The sequence below is a fragment of the Palaemon carinicauda genome, chromosome 38 (assembly GCF_036898095.1).
Source record: "Palaemon carinicauda isolate YSFRI2023 chromosome 38, ASM3689809v2, whole genome shotgun sequence".
Lineage (NCBI taxonomy): Eukaryota > Metazoa > Arthropoda > Malacostraca > Decapoda > Palaemonidae > Palaemon > Palaemon carinicauda.
This window is the reverse complement of record NC_090762.1, coordinates 25,393,898-25,415,965: the sequence shown is the minus strand read 5'-3', so window position 1 is coordinate 25,415,965 and position 22,068 is coordinate 25,393,898. Positions and strand designations below refer to the sequence as shown.

Genomic DNA, 22,068 nt, shown 5'->3' with positions numbered 1-22,068 from the left:
CGTCTCTCTCTCCACCCAACGTTTTTATCCTTCCTTTGACTTTTTTCTGGTTTTCTTGTAGATACATATAGACACATTTTTATATATATTTAAACAGTCATTTGTTATTACAGGTGTGAGTCCTGTTTAGAAAACAGTAGTGCAGCGTTTTCTCGAGGGCGGAGGAACCTTTCTTACGATCTCTTCCCCCTTCGACTCTGGACAGCCTGTACTGTATAATGGAGGCCGCCTCTGCTTACCCTTGCAAAACGGCTCTGTTCTCCTTCGAAGGGGAGTCATTCTCTGTGTTGATGCACCTTCAGTGTTCTTGAAGATGATGTTCCACGCTCCTTGCAAGTTCTACAGCGGGAAGCTTGTGCCTACGCCTCTTGGCTGGTTTCTTCTTCAAGAAACCTCGTTCTGCGATGAACGCCTGGAGAGTAAGTGCAAAGTCTGAAGAATGTTCCTGCACCTTTCAGTGAAAAGCTAGAGTGTGGTCGGCATTCGGACGCTAGGCAGTCTGGGTGCTACGTCTGGCTGCAGTCTGCAAGCCCCTACAATTTTGTTCATTGGTCCTTTAGTGGCTACACAATACTGTAAATGGTTTAAACACATCAAGCGCCTTAATGGACAGGTAGCAGATGGTGGAGGACAGAGTTTAACTGTGGTTAAGTCTGGATTGGTTGATAAAGAATGACTGGCTGTTTCTTTGCAGGAACAACACCTACGGTACTCTGTAAAGCTGGCCTCAGCTGTCTGCAGGTAAAACAGTTTCTCTTACATAACCTTGCATAGAGATATACTGTATACTGTACTTGTTACATATACAGTACTCCCTTGCAAGGTGGGATTGGGTAATGTCTATGGCTGATTCAAAGATTCTTAAGTTTCTGGGAATTCTCATCTAGACTAGTCATACTGCTAGCATCACACAATTACACGGATTTATCATGCCGCTAACCCTGCTTTGAATGGAATTTAGTAAGGTCTCGGGGTCTTTCCCTGTTACTTGCATAGCATGTATAGGAAAACACCTTGTTAAAAGCCAACCAGTTGGTTTGGACTTCCACCCTCCTAATGGGTGAGTCATCCCTAATAAAGAGCGAAAGGGTTTGTATTTAGTATTGGAACTAATGACAAATTTGAAAATTAATTGTATTCTTTCCAAGGATACAAGCCTTGAGCTCTTAATAGAAGTTGGCTCGCCACCACTTATACCCCGATAAGTCCTGCCTGCAAGCAAAAGTGACGGAAAGAACATGGGTGTGTGCCTGATCGGGCGTAGCCAGCTTCCCCCCTTCCCCCGCTAACTAGCTGTGGGTTATTTACACCTTGCTAAAAGTCTTATGGCTAGTTTCAGCTTTGCCGAAAGTATAATCCCTAATAAAGAGCTCTAGGTTTGTATTGTTAAGAAAAATAAAAGTAACTTTCAAATTTGTCATTGTTCCAGCACTGAATACTTACCTCGAACTACTTTCTTAGGAGTATCTGGGATCTCCTCCCAACCGATCAGAATTTTGTGTAGTTTACCCTACTCCTGTTTTCTATGCGGGGTAACCTCTGGCGGAGTGATACGCACCATGAGGCGACCCCGGGTCAGAGAGCATGCTTGCTCAGGTCTCGATCTCCAGTAAGTTTACTGGTCACGTCGCGATAACATCCCGACGCTCTTTCCTTATCCAGTGCGACCCTTTGTGTGTCTCGCGGTTCCCGCGTGGTCCCATTGTGCTCTTCCTTATCCTTTTCCCTCTGTGTTCCTGTGTCTCGCGGTGTCTTGCTAGTGCGTGATGGAGCATCCCCGTTGTTGCCCCGGGCCTATGGCCGGTAAATCGTATGGCGCCTTCCTCTCGAAGTCTGAAGTCGACCCGCACTCCTTGTGTTCTTCGTGTAGGGGCAGTGTTTGTTCCCCTACGGCCACGTGTCCGGAGTGCGAGTCCTGGAACGAGGTGCAGTTGGTGCGATACGACACCAAGAAGAAGAAGGCTCCCAGGAGATCGCCTAGGAAACCGAGCATCTCCTCGCCTCTTGCTTCGGCCGGCGCTCCGTCGGATAGAGTTTCTCAGCTGCCTTCCCCTACCCAGAGTAGGGGACGAGGTAAGTCAGTTGCGGGGAAGAGGCCTATTGCTCTTCCCCAGGAGTCTGAAATTCCTGATAGTGGGGTTGTGTTGTTGATGCAGGCAAAGGGGGGGGAGGGCTGAGGGAGGGACGGGAGTGTGTTTGGAGGACGGGGTCCTGGTGCCAGCAGGGCCCGTCTCTTCTGACGATCCTGTGTGGGGAAAGGCTGCTGCATGCTAACCCCCTCCACTATCTAGCTGAGGGTAGTTACACCTCTCAAAAGCTTAATGGCTGGTTTTCAGCTTGCATAGAAATGATACTCCTATGTAAAAAGCTACAGGTTTGTATAGTTAGGAAAAATACAAATTATTTCCAAATTCGTCATGTTTTGGTTAAGTCCTACATTTATTTTTCCTTGCATGTACTACATGCTTACATCTCATTTTGAATTCAGTGTCACTGATATTTTCAACTTGGATTTTCTTGAAAAATTTCTGTAATGCAATATACAGTGATACCTCTGGATACGAAAGTTTCTGCTTACGAAAAATTCAGGGTACGAAAAGCGATACAAAGATTTTTATGCCCCAGTATACGAAAAGCTTACGAGATCCCAACCTGTCGCCGAGAGTACAGTACCTTTTTTTTCATGGTATCAACCCTTAATTTAGGTGTACAGGTAACAATACACCTTCACTGATCCAAATGCTTTACATACAGTACCGTAACTTTTATATAGTAGTAAAGAAAACGGACCGTTTTCTTAGGGCTTGGAGGGGATAACTAGGCTATAACTACATTATTGAATAGTCTCATGGTGGTTTCTGGAATGGATTAGGCTGTTTTTAATGGTTGGGTTAATTATTGAATGATAGAAATGGCTGCATTGCATGTTTATTACTACAGTTTAGAGTGTTTATGAAAGAAAAGGTGTCTTTTCGTAAGGCTTGGAACAGATTAGGCTATTTACATGTAAAACGCGACTCAGGACGCGAAAAAATCAGGATACGAAACCGTATCCTGAACGGATTACTTCCGTATGCTGAGGCATCACTGTAATTGGTTGTTAATGCAATTTTGCTATCATATTCAGGACTAGCAATTTATGATACTACAGTAGAGTATTTGCAGTTTTAGAGAAAAGTCCATTTTGGATTAATTCATTTACCCTGTTTTCTTATTCTAACAAGATAGGATTTTTATTTTTCCTGTTTTTCTATTCTAACAAGATAGAATTTTTATTTTTCCGATTTTCCTATTCTTTAAAGATGGAATGTTTTTTTCCTGGTTTCCTATTCTAACAAGATAGGATTTTTATTTTTCCTGGTTTCCTATTCTAACAAGATAGGATTTTTATTTTTCCTGTTTTCCTTTTCTAACAAGATGAAATTTGCCCAGTTTGTGCATTCAGTAACATTACCCTTACGTCATTCAAGTACTGTTTCCCCTTAGTTACAAGATGACCTCTACCAAATGGATTTTGATACTTGTATGACTTTGTGAAGACATTATTTTGATAGGTCATCTCTTCTAGATTTTATTTCCCTGGAAACCATGCAACCTCTTCATCGATGCCTTCTTGAAATAATAATATTCAGAGCCAGTCACTTATCAACTCTTACCCAAATTTCATCCAGTTCTTTTTTTTTATTTCTTAAAAGCATTTTGTTAAAGATGAAAGCAAAAAGGTTTTAGTAGGGCTTGTATTGTCATTGTTATGATTGCTCGAATTACTGTGGAAATAACCCCTGCATCTGAATAGTATAGGAAAATTTGAACCTAATTAAACTTATCTTGATATTTGTACGATGACTTCTGAAAATGTATAAAGTTATATTGTTTCATGTAGCATATTACCGTTTTACAATTGCTAAATTTATCAAGGGGGTACATGATTAATTCTGGAATCTTTTTCCCTCAAATTACAGACTGACATTGAGTGGTCCCTTTTATCTCTCATGTTACATTTGAGCAATAGCCCTACTAATGTGCCAGAGACGGAGGCAGAGTTACATCCTTCCTCAGATGAAAATGCCGCTGTTGCAAGCCCACAAGATATAGTTGAAGAGCAGATTGACTGGGGAGCTTACTTGTTAAAAGGCGAAAAGGAATGTGAATTTGGACCAGAAGATCCTCTTTCGGTGGGCTGATTCTTTACCCTGTCACTTTTTCTGTATGAAGATATACAAACCTAGATTTTTATATTCTGAAGCTAGAATAATGAAAAAAGTACTGTATATTATCGTAGCCATATTTATTTTCCATGACATTAAAATGGCTGACAAGTTGAAATTAGATTTCTAAAACAATTTATTTATTGTTCTTAGATTTAATTTAATTTTAGTTATAATAATTATTCTAATAGTGCTGAAATTTACGGTAAATCAAAAGGTTCCTTCTAATACAGTATAAAATTTTTTTTAATCATGTTTTCATTAATTTGGTCTCTCATCTAAAGTAAATACAATATTATACAGTGTACTGCATTATGATGAATAGATTAGATTCATCCATCTATACAGTAAATTAAAAGATAATCTAAAAGTTGAGTTGTTCCGTCACTCTACACCAAACCTCGCTATTTATAGGGAATATTACTTCCAGCATAGCTGAAAGGCAAGCCATAAGGTTTAAGCGAGGGACAACTTCCCCAACCACTAGTTAGTGGGAGGGTTGGAGGGTAGCTGGATACCCTGCTTACTCACACAACCTGGGCTGAGCATCCACTTTGCTTTTGGCTCGGTAGTGTGTAGATGTTGCCACTCTCTCTCGCCTTAAACTTGACTTGCCATTTGATTGCGTGACAACTAATTCTATTTTTTCTCTCCCTTTTCAGAGTGTGTGTTTTCTTCTGACCGGGCTCATGCGCTCCTGTCTTGGACCCGAAGGCCACTCCTGTGGTGCCTTTAAGTCCACCTGTGAGCTGGATCCTCACCAGCTGTGTCCGTCTTGCTGAGGTCAATGGTGTGACCAGGACAGCACTTGTCCTGAGTGTCGGGAGGGGTTTGCCTGCCATTGGGAGAGGTTTTGGTTTTGGAAAAAGAAGTATGTGAGATTCTTCTCCTCTGGGGTCTTCCTCAAAGTCGAAGAAATCTCGGACTCCTTTTTTTCCTTGATCTCTTCCCAAAGCTGCTCCACGACCGGTCCTCTGCGAGGAATGCCCGAGTAGCAATTCAGCCCTATTAACCCCAGGACAATCTCAAGGATTAAGAGGCGGTACCGTTTCCCCTGACGAAACGGTGCTATCCCTTCCCCCTGGGAGCGCCTGCTCTTTTCTGGTTTGTTGCAGATGTGGCCGTCGCTGAGTGTAGATGGTCCCCTGTCGAGGGAAGTTCTGTTCGAACTCCTTCAATTGGGTGCTGATAGGAAGCGTACACTGACTTTCTCAGAGGTGGATCTTTCGAATTTGGGCGCAGCACCAGACAATCATGGTGTTGTCACCCGCCACTCGGACTTTTGGTCCCCTGCTGTGGCCGCTCGCCACTTGGACTTTTTGTCCCCTGCTGTGGCTGACGCCGAAGACGGCGCTAGTCCCCCTGCTGAATCTAGGGGAGAGCAAAACAATTACCAGACCTGTGAGTAGCTTCACTTATGATTTGCTTACAGCCTGATTCAGAGGCAAAGACTAAAGAGCCATGGCGATCGGTAGGGTAAACAGAAATTAACCACTCCCTATGGTGAGCATTGAAATCACCAACAAAGAAAAAAGAGGCCTTCCTATCATCTTCTTGTATCTTAACCGTAATGGTAAGAAGACAATCAGAGAGAATCGCCGAACACAAATAGAAGTTGTTATTCCTGCCACAAACTTTTATCACCTAAATTTCATGACCCCCACATTCATAGCAGTACTTATGAGAAGCAGGGTACTCGGTCCTAATGTACACCGCCATTCCCCTGGCCCTAGGGATGGCATCGCTTTTCAACATTAATGGCTTCTTAAAACCAGTTATAAGGAGCTCAGATGAGCATGAAAGAATATCCTACTGTCTGGACGCAACTGTAAGGTCTTGAATATTTGCATGAAGATCGATAATATTGCAATACAGTAGTCGACATTGACATCTAGGGCGTACTGGTCCCTGATTTTGCTCAATGTCTCCAGACAGCATAAAAATTAATGGTAATAAAAAAGATACATCATACTTAAAAACTAAATTATCAATAATAATAACAAAAACAATATGTACCTAAATATGAATAAAGTGATTGATCAAACCCATAGATTATAGAAAAAAAAAATTGGGGAAAAATGATCAACATGGAGGAGCCCATACTCCATGCAAGGCTAAATACCCTTCAAGATAGCCAATTCAACTGAAGGGAGGACAGCAAGGATGGTTTTGGAAAGAAAAAGAATCGGATAAGGAAAAGACAACCTCTCGATAAACCACCAGGCATCCATGGCCCTTCTATTATGCCTGCCCAACACTCCATTTCTAAAAACAAGAGGAAGAAATAAGAATAGTGTGCTCGAGTGTACCCTCAAGCAAGAGAACTCTAACCCAAGACTGTGGAAGATCATGGTACAAAGGCTATGGCACTACCCAAGACTAGAGAACAATGGTTTGATTTTGGAGTGTCCTTCATCTAGAAGAGCTGCTTACCATAGCTAAAGAGTCTCTTCTACCCTTACCTAGAGGAAAGTAGCCACTGAACAATTACAGTATAGTAATTAGCCCCTTGACCAAAGAAGAAGTATTTGGTAATTTCAGTGTTGTCAGCTGTATAAGGAAAGACGAGAATATGAAGTGAATAGGCCAGACTATTCGGTGTATGTGTAAGCAAAGAAAAATTGAGCCATAACCAGAGAAAAGGATTGAATGTATTACTGCTGGCCAGTCGGATCCAATAACTCTCTAGCGGTAGTATCTCAATGGGTGGCTGGTGCCCTGGCCAGCCTACTACCTAGAAGTGTGGAATAAATGGTGTTACAACTGGCTCTTCTACTTCATTCTTTTCCCCCTCTTGTGGGGACAAGCGGTCGAATCATTTCATGGTGGTGAGGCCAGATGCGGGCAAGTTAAACTTTAGAGCACCATTCTTCATTTCCAAAGAAGTATTAGTATACAGTATCTCTCCATCCCCCATGCAAGCATGGGATTGCAAATCCTATACCAATCCATCAGTCATGTACTGTATTTGGTATTTGATTCTGACATTCCCTTTTCGGGAGGGCCTCTTCTTGACTTATCTAGTACAGTTTCTATTGTACATCCCAGTGCTTATCAGTTTTTCATCCTTATGGAAAACATATCACGCACTAAACACTTCCAGGGAAGAGTCAAAATCTTTCAGTTATGGTTTTAGAGGATTTTCAACTCCACGAGGAGTGAGTCTCCCTAATTAAAAGATGAGGATTTCTATGCCGCATAGTAATAAAATTTTTAAAAAATAATTTGCATTCCTCCAAGCCATACAAACCGGAGTCCTTTAATATAAACTTCCCCACTTGAGTCCTGAGCTGAAGGATCAAAATGTGAATACTGTATTCTCAAACTGGAAGGGGTCTGTGACGTGGCTTTTCGCTCCACTTTGATGTAAATGATCTTCAATGTCACGATGCCAGAGAACCCAAAATCAATCAATCGATCATTCTTGCCCCTCCTTCGACAGATGGTAAACTGTTCATTAACAATTTTCAACGACAGATTCTAGCCTGGGCTGAAGTAATCTCCCTAATTAAAGGACGCTGGTTTGTATAGCTAGGAAAAACAAAAGTTTCTTAAATATTTTATATATTATTTGAGAAGTATATTACAATAAGAACGTGACAGTTTTCTAATTGTTACTATGTTTGCTAATTTATAAGATATTCTAGGATTGGTCTGACAGTGAGGAAGAGGACTACTTGAGATCAAGAAAAAACACCCTCAGTTATAAAAGTTATGCTGAAGAGGAACTTTTTCTCAAGCCCATGTCAAGAACAAAAATTAAGGCTATAAACTTGTTAGAGCAATCTCATCGAGCAAAATCATGGATATCCGAGAATACCCAGATGCCGTATTGGAAAGGACTTTGCTACCAGCATGAAACAACATCTTCACACCCTGCAGCAAATGTAGCTAGTGTTTGGTATGTACGAGAGTTTTTTTAGCTTGATTTTTGGTTTTATATGTTATTTATTGGATTTTTGTCTTTGGATTAGCCAAGAAATTAATTCTTTACACATTCTGTCTTGTGCTCCTTGATATTTATTGCCTGTTGAACATCATGTCTCTGAAACTTCCTCACTAGTGATGTTGAATTTGAAAAATAAGTTTATTCCTATGTGGATACAAACTTCCAAGTCATTTATATAGGGTTACTACTAATAAAAATTTGGTTGATTGCGTCATGACTCGGGGTTGGTAAACACAGTGCATACGCAAGGAGCAAGAGGGAGGTTGGTCAGCGTCTCCTCACAACACTGCTAGTCGCTAAGTGGAGAGGTTGTTTTCTCGCTTCCTCTCTACGATTGAGTCTTTCGCATTCATCTCACCTACCCTTTTAATGTGTAGCGCTCTTGACTTGTGTTTTATCCTTAGCTCATGGTCATTTGAGTGTCTACTCGGTAATTGTGAGATACGTGAGAGTGCTTATGGCCAGTAAATCTCTGTTTGTTTAGTCACTGAATACAATCCTATCTCTCTTTATAAGTAATATACTTTTGGCAAAGCTGGAATACTAGCTATAAGACTTTCTGTGAGGTGTAACTACCCACTGCTAGTTAGAAGGGGGGGGGGGGGGGCGCTAGGAGGTAGTGCCGGCTACCCCGCTCACACAAACACACACGTGTTCTATTGTCACTTTGACTGGCTTTTTTAATCTTTTTCTCATTGCAGGTGTGACTTGCTGTTAAGGTTCGGCATCCGGACTTGTCCAGGACCTGAAGGGTGTCAATGGGGCACCTTCATGTCCGCGGTCGAGACCGACCCTCACTCCAAAGGACACACTTGTAGGCAGAACTCGCCTTCTGCAGAATGTCAGGAGTAAACAGCCTCCTAGTGGGAGAGATTTGGCAGATGACTCAGGAAAGGCGAAGAAACCTCGACTGCCTTCTTCATCTTCTTGACATCCATGCGACTCCTGCTCGCTCGGTTTCCCCTTTGGAACTATAGAGTAGAAGCAGTGGCTGTTTGACCCCTGGACAATCCTTAAGCTTAGAGGACACCGCCGCTTCCCCTAGCGAAGCGGCGGTGCCCTCTGCCAAAGGGGAGTATTTCTCCGTTGACGACATCCTTCATCTTTGGTCTTCTTTAGGAATCGCAGGTCCCCCGTCCAAGGAAGGTCTTCTGGAGTTGATCCAGTTAGGGACAGAGGAAGCGGACACTGGGTTCCTCAGAGGTTGCCCTTGGTCTTCCTCCCGGAGACTCTGGAGGTATTGCACCCGTAAAGTCTAGTGTCCCCACCTTGGTCTGTCTCTTTGCCCGCTCTGTCACCGTTTGCTCATGTGGCCTCGGCACTTGTGCAAGAGTGGGTTCGGTCTTGCACTCCTTGGAGGGCTCAGTCGGGAAGGCTAAATGCGGCCGATCCTGAGCAGCTTGACCTTGGTCTTGCACATTAGATCATTGACGACGAGACACTCCCTCAACCTGAGCATGCTCAGCCTGCGGAGGGGTTGTGAAGTCCGAAGCATTGTCCTGTCCTTCTCAAGGGGAGCATCTTTCTTGTTTGCGAGTTAGGTCTTCCCCCGAGTGGTCTCTTCAGAGTGGTGCTACGAAAAGGTTTTTGGATTCATCCATTCCTTTTTCTAGCACATCGGAGCAATGCTCTTCGGACTGAGACAACGAGGGAGGTAGTGCATAGGCTGATCGCAGCTGCTCTCTCACCATTATTTGTAGGTAGTAGGTTGGCCAAGGCACCAGCCACCTGTTGAGATACTACTGCTAGAGAGTTATTGGGTTCTTTGACTGGCCAGCCAGTACTACATTGGATCTCTCTTTCTGGTTACGGCTCATCACACAACATTATGGTAAATCTTTTTTCTTATCAATGTTATCATGATAAATCATTGTTATTTAATGGCATAAAAAGAAACATTTCTCATCAAATCACATCATATTTATAAAAATGCATAAGAAATCATTGATCCCTTGCCGTCATGTTAAACGGACTCGTCTCTCATTATCTAGCGTTCCTCGTCCAGTCCCTGTACCGAATCCTAATGCTGGATTGCGCAGGACTGCTTGCCAAACTCCTTCGGGAATATTGATGAGTAACGCTTACGTAGATGTGGTGCATGAACAGGTAAACTTGAATGAAGCAAGATCTCTTACCGACGAGGGTTTAGCGAACAAGAGTATTAACCAGAGTGTTTGCCAGCTCCAGCGTATGATCAAGTTGACTCATGGCAGAGTAGACTGCAGTTCGACGAGAAAGCCTTAAACGCTTCATCTCGCACCCATCTACCTGTTGAGGTTCGAGGGCGAGCTTCTCTCACCGATGACAACGCACAGACATCTGACTTTAAGCCTTACTTCAACGTGTAAGCGCATTGTTTCATCATGCGATCACAAGCAAGGAAATCCTAACCCCAGTTCACCAGGAAAGAAGTGCAGGCTTGCCAGGAGAACACTTAACAGTAGTAACTCGTCCACAAACCCTGGTGGATTTAGAAAAACGCTCTCGACTGATTTGGTATGACTCGAGTCCTGTATTTGTGAAGCCTTTGCTTTCAAACAGCACCATGTAAGTTTTTTTTTTTTTTTCTTTACCTTGAAAAGGCATATGATACTGCTTGGAGATATGGTAAACTTGAAACCATTCATGATATGGGATTGAGAGGAGAGCTACCACTGTTCATTCAAGCATTTATTTTACATAGATTTTTTCAAATCAAAGTAGGAGAAACTCTGTCAGATAAGAAATGTCAGGAAGAGGGAGTTCCCCAGGGTAGTGTGCTGAGTGTAACCCTATTTGCATTAGCTATTAATGGGATATCCTCTTTTATTTCCCAAGATATTCTCTCAACACCTTGTAGATGATCTCTCCATATTATTTGCTAGAACTAGAATGTCAGTGGTTGAGAGAAAACTAAAACTCTATCTAATTACCAAGGCATTTCCCTCAATTTTTTGGGGGTAGCCAACATCAAACAAAGGAACAAAAGGGACCTTTCCTTTCTGCGCTCCTCCCACCCTGACGAGTGATTCTGCCGAGTTTGGCGGGTATGTTAGGGTGCCACAGTCAACCCGCCCCCGTTATCCACCACAAATGAAGTTTCATACGCTGAATCCCCTACTGCTTCTACCTCCGCGGTTACCGAGGCAACCGTAGGAAGCAGCAGGGCTTACCGGAACTGCATCACAATCGCCCGCCATTCATTCCTATTTCTAGCACGCTCTCTTTTCTCTCACATCTATCCTCCTATCACCCAAAGCTTTCTTCACTCCATCCATCCACCCAAACCTTGGCATTCCTCGTGTACTTCTCCCAACAACTCTTGCACTTATCACCTTCTTTAGCAGATAGCCACTTTCCATCCTCTCTACATGGCCAAACCACCTCAACACATTCATATCCACTCTAGTTGCTAAATAATTTCTTACACCTGTCCTCACCCTCACTACTTTGTTCCTAACCCTATCTAATCGAGATACACCAGCCATACTTTTCAGACACTTCATCTCAAACACATTCAATTTCTGTCGCTACATCACTTTCATTCCCACAACTCAGATTCATACATCACTGTTGGTACAATAAAGTTTTCACCTAAAACTCTCTTTACATTCATGCCTAACCCGTTATTGTTTACCACTTCCTTTACTGTCCCCAACACTTTGCATCTTTCATTCACTCTCTGACATACATTTGCTTCCACTCCATCATTTGCAGCAACAACAGACCCCAAGTACTTGAACTGATCTACTTCCTCAAGTAATTCTCCATTCAACATGACATTCAACCTCGCACATTCTTCCCTTCTTGTGCATCTCATAACCTTACTCTTATCTACATTAACTCTCAATTTCCTTCTCTCACATGCCCTTTCAAACTCAGTCACTAATCGACTAAGCTTCTCTTCTATGTCTGCAACCAGTACAGTATCATCTGCAAACAACAACTGATTTATCTCCAATTCATGATCACTCTCGTCTATCAGATTGAAATTTTTGGGATTTTTGTGCCACAGGACCGGACCTGCGGATTTTCCACTGAAAATATGGGAAGAGTTAAATTCCTCCTATAGCCCTTATAATTACACCAAATTCTGTAAACATGCACAAAAATTAAATACCTCTAAAGTGACTTCCTGAATCAATTCAGGACATAATCAGGACATAGATTGATACAGTGAACTTTTGGGGATTTTTGCGCCACAGGGCCGGACCTGCGGATTTTCCACTGAAAATATGGGAAGAGTTAAATTCCTCCTATAGCCCTTATAATTACACCAAACTTTGTAAACATGCACAAACACATTAAATACCTCTAAAGTGACTCCCTGAATCAATTCAGGACATAGATTGACATATTGAAATTTTAAATATTAAACTTAGCCGGTGAATATATAAATAGCTGACGTCTCCGACGGCCCGACAGATTCCAAAAACTCGCGAGCGATCGCCATGAAGGTTGCGGGTGTGCCCACCAGCGCCGACTATCGGCCAGATACCGCATATACTTCTCAACCAAATCAGTTCTTCTCTGTCGGTGTCACCGACAACATTGGTTCCGCTCGCTCTAGACCTCGAGTTTTCTACCGAATTGGTGAAGTACTTGGTTTTGGTTTTATTGGCTTTCGCTGTGTTGGTTTGTTCCTTCAATAAAACTCTTGAAACCCCTTTTTGTTTTTTGTTGATGAACTTGGCTTTCCTTTGGATTTTCTCTGGATTTTCATAATGGCTGACCCTTCTCCTGTATATCGCAAATGTGCGAAAGATTGTAACAAACGTCTTCCGAAAGCTTCTATCGACCCTCATACTGTTTGTGCTTATTGCCGGGGTAAATCCTGCCAATTAGGAGATCGGTGTGAGGAGTGTGTGGTTTTATCGGAGTTCGAGTGGTTGGAGTATGAAAAATATACTTGGAAACTCGAAAGAGATAGGGTGAGGAGAAGCTCTTCTAGATCTTTAGACTTTTCCTCTTCCCATGCCCCTGAACCTAATCCTTCCCCTGTAGTGGTAGTTTCTGAACCCCCTATTGGCACTCATGAACCTTCAATGCGTGATATGTTTTTAGCTATTCAAGCGTTGGGTGAGAAGGTTGAAACCTTAGCATCGGACAGGAACCAGCTTATGTCCGACGTTCAGCTTTTAAAGAGTCAAAGTAGTAAAGTGGAAAGTCAAAGTGGTAAAGTGGAAAGTGCGCCCAATGTGTTTAGTGTTGCGACCGAGGGTTCGTCTGTTCGTGCTTGTCGCTCCCCTAGTCCGAAACCTCTTTCAGGCTCCCCTGCACCAGGGAGAAGGAATGTCGTAGGACTTAAGGGAGCGAGAGGTGTAAACCGACGTACAGACGTTCCCTCAAAGGTATCAGACGTTTCTCATCAAGAACGTCCTTACCATAAGACGGGGGAGACTAAGTTCTCCTCGTCTTCCGACGATTTGCCGCATAAGAAACCTTGGCGTAAGGTTTCAAGACCCTTAAAGCGCAAGTCAGTCCCTTCAGGACAGGTCCAGCGTCCTGGCTGTAGCCATTGGGGCAGCTCTGACCGTATTCAGTCATCGGATGGCTGTTCGCCTGTTAAGCGTAAACGTGACATTGAGTCCGAGGGTCTCGTTCGGTGCGATGATTTGCATGCACAGACGTTGCCGACGTCACGGCCCGTTTTGACTCCCGTTGACCCGAAGTGGAGTGTCTTACAGGACATGCAGTTGAAACTTTCATCTTTAATGGAGGTTTATGAGCATGAACAGGTTTGTAAAAATCCTTTGCTTGCGGTTCGCCAGTCCGACAAGCGTGACTCTGGTCTTCAACCGCCTAAGCGAGATTTGTCTCGTCATTATGACGTTAGCGCTAATGTTATCGGTGCTGTTAAACGCGACTCTGATCGTGTTCCTCGTCATTCACGTCAGTTACGTGACGTGGAACCTCCTTTTCCGCAGACTCAAGGTGACGTTCAACAACTATCACCGCAGTCTCGACGTGACGTTCATCAGCCGACTCCGTTGCCCCGACGTGACGTTGAACGTCAGTCGCCACGGTCGGGTGTTGTTTTTTAAACTCAAGTCCCGCAGTCAGTGCAGTCCCGACGTGATGTCGAACGTCAGTCGACACAGTCTGTTGTTGTTTGTCAGCCTCAAGACTTTCAGTCTTTGCAGTGTCGACGTGACGTCGTTACCTCAGCTGTTGCTGCAGCCCCGTTGCATATTGATATAGCCTGTCAAGCGTTGCCTCCTCGGCATGCCTCTTCGTGTCGCGAGACTTTGCCGTTGTCGGATGAAGTTCCTTTGGATGAGGAAGTCATTGATCCCCTTCCTGCTGATGTTCCTTTGGGGACTCTTTCGGATGGAGAGGAGCCTAGGGTTGCTCAGCCCTCCCTTGACTTTAAGAAGATCATGCTTATCTTTAAGGACCTGTTTCCTGATCATTTTGTTTCTGCTGCTCCTCGTTCGCCTCCATCTGAGTTCACGCTGAGCCTAGCTTCTTCGACTCCGTCGTTCACGAAGTTAGTGCTCTCTCGCTCTTCTAAGAGAGCTTTGCGTTTGTTGGGCGACTGGTTAATGTCCAGGAGGAATTTGGGGAAGTCCGCTTTTGCTTTTCCCCCTTTCAAATTGGCTTCTCGTGCGAGCGTCTGGTATGACACGGGAGAAGTTCTCGGCTTGGGGGTGCCAGCCTCTGCCCAGGGAGACTTCTCAAGCCTCGTAGACTCCTCGTCGTCTGGCCATGAGACGCTCGAAAGTTTGCTGGTCCTCTTCGGATCTAGATCATCTCCTCAAAGGAATTTACCGTGCCTTTGAGGTTTTCAATTTTTTGGATTGATCTCTGGGAGCTTTGAGTAAGAAGGTCTCGTCAGCAGACTGAGATGTCTCTGTTCAGATTATGTCGTGCATGGACAAGGCAATTAGGGATGGCTCTAATGAACTTGCTGCTACTTTCACAGCAGGGGTTCTTAAGAAGAGGGAGACTCTGTGTTCTTTTCTGTCTGCAGGTGTCACTCCTTGTCAAAGGTCAGAACTTCTCTTTGCGCCATTGTCTTCTGCCTTGTTCCCGCAGCAGCTTATTAGAGATATTGCAGCGTCTCTTGTACAGAAGGACACTCATGATTTAATGGCCACGTCTGCTCGTAAGGCTTTACCTTCGTCTTTTCAGGTCAACAGACCTAGATTTGACACTCCAGCGACAAGATTTATCCCGCCTTTTCGTGGCAGAGCTCCCTGTAAGGCAGGCTCTCGTGCCGATAGTAAGCGGGGCAAGAAGAGAGGATCTAAATCCTCCCGTGGCAGAGTCTGACTGCCCTTGTCCTCAGACAGCAGTAGGTGCCAGATTGACCAACTTCTGGCAGGCCTGGGAGAAGAGGGGTGCAGACCGGGAGTCTGTTTTGTTGCTGAAGGAGGGTTACAAAATTCCTTTTGTACGGAGACCTCCTCTAGTAAAAGATCCGATAGACCTCTCTCCCAGGTATCGAGAGGAGACAAAGAGACAGGCGTTATATCTTCAGGTGTCTCTGTTGTTAGAAAAGGGGACGGTGGTGAAAGTCTCGGACCTTCAATCCCCAGGTTTTTACAACCGTCTCTTCCTGGTTCCGAAGAACACAGGAGGTTGGAGGCCAGTGCTGGATGTCAGTGCTCTCAACGTGTTTGTTGTAAAAACAAAGTTTACGATGGAGACCACCAAATCCGTTTTGGCAGCAGTCAGAGAGAGCGACTGGATGGTCTCTCTCGACTTGCAGGATGTGTACTTCCACATTCCGATACATCCAGACTCTCAACATTATCTGAGGTTTGTGTACAGGAATGTGGTGTATCAATTCCGAGCGCTGTGCTTCGGCCTCAGCCCTGCTCCTCTTGTTTTTACGAGGCTCATGAGAAATGTAGCGAAGTTCCTACATTTATCGGGGATCAGAGCCTCCCTGTATTTGGACAACTGGTTACTCAGAGCGTCGTCCCGTCATCGCTGTCTGCAGGACCTACAGTGGACTTTGGATCTTGCGAAAGAGTTGGGCCTCTTGGTTAACATGGAGAAGTCACAGCTGACTCCCTCCCAAACGATTCTCTATTTGGGGAAGGAGATACAGAGTCTAGTTTTTCGGGCTTTTCCGTCTGCCAACAGGATCGAGCAGGCTTTGCTCAAAGTCCGTCTCGTGCTAGAGAAAAACCGTTGCTCTGTGAGAGACTGGATGAGCCTCCTAGGGACGCTTTCGTCTCTGGAACAGTTTATCTCTCTAGGGAGACTTCACCTACGCCCTCTCCGGTTCCACCTAGACTCCCATTGGAACAAGGAGAAAACTTTAGAGACGGTCTCGATTCCAATCTCCGATCCAGTCAAGACTTGCCTAGCTTGGTGGGACAGCAATATAAGACTTCGGGAAGGTCTTTCTCTGGCAGTCAAGAACCCAAACCATGTGTTATTTTCAGACGCATCGGATTTGGGTTGGGGGGTGACTCTGGACAGTCTGGAATGCTCGGGTCTTTGGGCCGCAGACCAGAGGAGCCTTAACATAAACTGCAAGGAGCTGTTAGCAGTCCATTTAGCGCTGAGGAGTTTCGAGAGTCTGATTCGAAACAAGGTGGTAGAAGTGAATGCAGACAATACCACGGCCTTGGCTTACATCTCGAAGCAAGGAGGCACTCACTCCCACGCTCTTTTCGTCATCGCAAGGGACCTCCTCATTTGGTTAAAAGATCGAAACATCTCGCTTTTGACGAGGTTCGTCCAAGGGAAGTTGAATGTCTTGGCGGACTGTCTCAGTCGAAGAGGTCAGGTGATTCCTATGGAGTGGACGCTCCACAAGGATGTGTGCAAGAGTCCTTGGATGACTTGGGGTCAACCCACCATCGATCTCTTTGCGACCTCACTGACAAAAAGGCTCCCGCCTTATTGCTCTCTGGTCCCAGATCCAGAGGCGGCCCACATAGATGCCTTTCTGCTGGACTGGTCTCACCTGGACGTTTATGCCTTTCCACCTTTCAAGATCCTCCACAAGGTGTTGCAGAAGTTCGCCTCTCACGAAGGGACCAGGTTGACGTTGGTTGCTCCCCTCTGGCCTGCGAGAGAGTGGTTCACAGAGGTACTTCTATGGCTGGTAGACGTTCCAAGGAGTCTGCCTTTGTGGATGGATCTCTTACGACAGCCTCACGTAAAGAGACTTCATCAAAGCCTCCCCGCGCTTCGTGTGACTGCCTTCAGACTATCGAAAGACTCTCTAGAGCTTGAGGATTTTCGAAGGAGGCAGCTAGAGCGATCGCGAGGGCTAGAAGATCCTCTACCATCAAGATCTACCAGTCGAAGTGGGAGGTATTCAGAGATTGGTGCAAGTCCTCCTCTATTTTCTCTTCCAGTACCTCTGTAGCGCAGATTGCGGATTTTCTGCTATATCTGAGAAACGGTCGCTCCCTCTCTGCATCCACCATTAAAGGCTACAGAAGCATGTTAGCTTCTGTTTTCAGGCATAGAGGTTTGGATCTTTCGAATAACAAAGATCTCCAAGACCTCCTTAAGTCTTTCGAGACCTCTAAGGAGCGTCATATTTCAACTCCTGCTTGGAACTTGGACGTGGTCCTACAGTTCCTAATGTCAGACAGGTTTGAACCTTTAAATTCAGCCTCCCTGAAGGATCTTACCCTCAAGACACTTTTTTTGGTGAGCTTGGCTTCGGCTAAAAGGGTCAGTGAGATCCATGCTTTTAGCAAGAACATCAGCTTCTCGACAAATAAAGCAGTATGTTCTCTTCAACTTGGTTTTTTGGCCAATAATGAACTTCCGTCTCGTCCTTGGCCTAAATCTTTTGAAATACCTAGTCTTTCTGAGATTGTAGGTAATGAAGTTGAAAGAGTGCTGTGCCCCGTTAGAGCTCTTAAGTTTTACTTATCTAGAACTAAACCGCTTCGAGGTTGTTCAGAGGCTTTATGGTGCTCCGTTAAAAAGCCCTCTTTGCCCATGTCTAAGAATGCGTTATCTTACTTTATTAGACTTTTAATTCGGGAGGCACATTCTCATTTAAGTGAGAAGGATCGTAGTTTTCTTAAGGTCAAGGCTCACGAAGTTAGAGCGATAGCGACTTCGGTGGCATTTAAGCAAAATAGATCCCTTAAAAGTATTATGGACGCGACCTTTTGGAGGAACAAGTCGGTGTTCGCTTCATTTTATTTGAAAGACGTCCAGACTCTTTATGAGGACTGCTACACACTGGGTCCATTCGTAGCAGCGAGTGCAGTAGTAGGTGAGGGTTCTACCACTACATTCCCTTAATCCCAATATCCTTTTAATATACTCTTGAAATTTTTAATCTTGTTTTGTGTTGTACGGAAGACTAAGAAGTCTTTTGCAATCTTTTTGATTTGGCGGGTGGTCAAAATGTTGTTTCTTGAGAGCGCCCAGATTAAGGGTATTGATGAGGTCCTGTTATAGGGGTGTTCACCCGGGATATAGCAGCTCCTGGGAGTCTTTCAGCATCCTGAGAGGATGGCTGGGCTTCGTGAGGATAGCGGACTAATGAGGCAGAGTAATCATCAGAGTCAGCTTCATTACCAGGTACCTATACTTAAGTTTGTTTTTTTGAATATTTGTCAAAAACTCTTGAGCATATACGCCTTTATTGTTTTGATACTGGTCTCTACCCACCACCATGGGTGTGAATCAGCTATTTATATATTCAACGGCTAAGTTTAATATTTAAAAATGATATTTTCAATTTAAAATAAATTTTTGAATATACTTACCTGGTGAATACATAATATTAAAGGCCCTCCCTTCCTCCCCAATAGAGACCCTACGGAACGAGAAGAACTGGTTTGGTTGAGAAGTATATACGGTATCTGGCCGATAGTCGGCGCTGGTGGGCACACCCGCAACCTTCATGGCGATCGCTCGCGAGTTTTTGGAATCTGTCGGGCCGTCGGAGACGTCAGCTATTTATATATTCACCGGGTAAGTATATTCAAAAACTTATTTTATAATGAAAATATCATTTTTGGGGATTTTTGTGCAACAGGGCCGGACCTGCGGATTTTCCACTGAAAATATGGGAAGAGTTAAATTCCTCCTATAGCCCTTATAATTACACCAAGCTTTGTAAACGTGCACAAACACATTAAATACCTCTGAAGTGACTCCCTGAATCAATTAAGGACATAGATTGACATATTGAAACTTTTGGGATTTTTGTGCCACAGGGCCGGTCCTGCGGATTTTTCACTGAAAATATGGGAAGAGATAAATTCCTCCTTAGCCCTTATAATTAAACCAAGCTTTGTAAACGTGCGCAAACACATTAAATACCTCTAAAGTGACTCCCTGAATCAATTCAGGACATAGATTGACATATTGAAACTTTTGGGATTTTTGTGCCACAGGGCCGGACCTGCGGATTTTCCACTGAAAATATGGGAAGAGTTAAATTCCTCCTTAGCCCTTATAATTAAACCAAGCTTTGTAAACGTGCGCAAACACATTAAATACCTCCAAAGTGACTCCCTGAATCAATTCAGGACATAGATTGACATATTGAAACTTTTGGGATTTTTGTGCCACAGGGCCGGACCTGCGGATTTTCCACTGAAAATATGGGAAGAGTTAAATTCCTCCTATAGCCCTTATAATTAAACCAAGCTTTGTAAACGTGCGCAAACACATTAAATACCTCTAAAGTGACTCCTTGAATCAATTCAGGACATAGATTGACCTATTGACATTTTTGGAATTTTTGAGTCACAGGGCCGGACCTGCGGATTTTGCACTGAAAATATGGGAAGAGTTAAATTCCTCCTATAGCCCTTATAATTAAACCAAGCTTTGTAAACGTGCGCAAACACATTAAATACCTCTAAAGTGACTCCCTGAATCAATTCAGGACATAGATTGACATATTAAAATTTTTGGGATTTTCCTCTGAAAATATGAGAAGAGTTAAATTCCTCCTATAGCCCTTATAATTACACCAAACTTTGTAAACGTGCGCAAACACATTAAATACCTCTAAAGTGACTCCCTGAATCAATTCAGGACATATTGAAATTTTTGGGATTTTTGTGCCACAGGGCCGGACCTGCTAATTTTCCACTGAAAATATGGGAAGAGTAAATTCCTCCTATAGCCCTTATAATTACACCAAACTTTGTAAACGTGCGCAAACACATTAAATACCTCTAAAGTGACTCCCTGAATCAATTCAGGACATAGATTGACATATTGAAATTTTTGGGATTTTTGTGCCACAGGGCCGAACCTGCTAATTTTCCACTGAAAATATGGGAAGAGTAAATTCCTCCTATAGCCCTTATAATTACACAAAACTTTGTAAACGTCCGCAAACACATTAAATACCTCTAAAGTGACTCCCTGAATCAATTCAGGGCATAGATTGACATATTGAAATTTTTGCGATTTTTAAGTCACAGGGCCGGACCTGCGGATTTTCCACTGAAAATATGGGAAGAATTAAATTCCTCCTATAGCCTTTATAATTACACCAAGCTTCGTAAACGTGCACAAACACATTAAATACCTCTAAAGTGACTCCCTGAATCAATTCAGGACATAGATTGACATATTGAAATTTTTGGGATTTTTGTGCCACAGGGCCGGACCTGCGGATTTTCCAGTGAAAATATGGGAAGAGTAAATTCCTCCGATAGCCTTTATAATTACACCAAGCTTCGTAAACGTGCACAAACACATTAAATACCTCTAAAGTGACTCCCTGAATCAATTCAGGACATAGATTGACATATTGAAATTTTTGGGATTTTTGTGCCACAGGGCCGGACCTGCGGATTTTCCACTGAAAATATGGGAAGAGTTAAATTCCTCCTATAGCCCTTATAATTAAACCAAGCTTTGTAAACCTGCACAAACACATTAAATACCTCTAAAGTGACTCCCTGAATCAATTCAGGACATAGATTGACATATTGAAATTTTTGGGATTTTTGTGCCACAGGGCCGGACCTGCGAATTTTCCACTGAAAATATGGGAAGAGTTAAATTCCTCCTATAGCCCTTATAATTAAACCAAACTTTGTAAACGTGCGCAAACACATTAAATACCTCTAAAGTGACTCCCTAAATCAATTCAGGACATAGATTGACATATTGACATTTTTGGGATTTTTGTGCCACAGGGACGGACCTGCGGATTTTCCACTGAAAATATGGGAAGAGTAAATTCCTCCTATAGCCCTTATAATTACACCAAACTTTGTAAACGTGCGCTAACACATTAAATACCTCTAAAGTGACTCCCTGAATCAATTCAGGACATAGATTGACATATTGAAATTTTTGGGATTTTTAAGTCACAGGGCCAGACCTGCGGATTTTCCTCTGAAAATATGAGAAGAGTTAAATTCCTCCTATAGCCCTTATAATTACACCAAACTTTGTAAACGTGCGCAAACACATTAAATACCTCTAAAGTGACTCCCTGAATCAATTCAGGACATAGATTGACATATTGAAATTTTTGGGATTTTTGTGCCACAGGGCCGGACCTGCGGATTTTCCACTGAAAATATGGGAAGAGTAAATTCCTCCTATAGCCCTTATAATTACACAAAACTTTGTAAACATGCGCAAACACATTAAATACCTCTAAAGTGACTCCCTGAATCAATTCAAGACATAGATTGACATATTGAAATTTTTGGGATTTTCAAGTCACAGGGGCGGACCTGCGGATTTTCCACTGAAAATACGGGAAGAGTAAATTCCTCCTATAGCCCTTATAATTACACAAAACTTTGTAAACATGCGCAAACACATTAAATACCTCTAAAGTGACTCCCTGAATCAATTCAGGACATAGATTGACATATTGAAATTTTTGGGATTTTCAAGTCACAGGGCCGGACCTGCGGATTTTCCACTGAAAATATGGGAAGAATTAAATTCCTCCTATAGCCTTTATAATTACACCAAGCTTCATAAACGTGCACAAACACATTAAATACC

The 22,068-nt window shown here is 43.4% G+C and overlaps 1 protein-coding gene across 1 annotated transcript in view; it reads left to right on the top strand.

Moving 5' to 3' along the window:
* The window catches only part of LOC137630483 (gamma-tubulin complex component 5-like), a 181,071-nt gene that overhangs the window by 21,731 nt on the left and 137,272 nt on the right, over positions 1-22,068 (top strand). The window contains exons 3-4 of the mRNA XM_068361981.1: positions 3,963-4,175; positions 7,856-8,109. Coding sequence (XP_068218082.1) covers positions 3,963-4,175; positions 7,856-8,109 — 467 coding nt within the window. The remainder of the gene's footprint in view (positions 1-3,962; positions 4,176-7,855; positions 8,110-22,068) is intronic.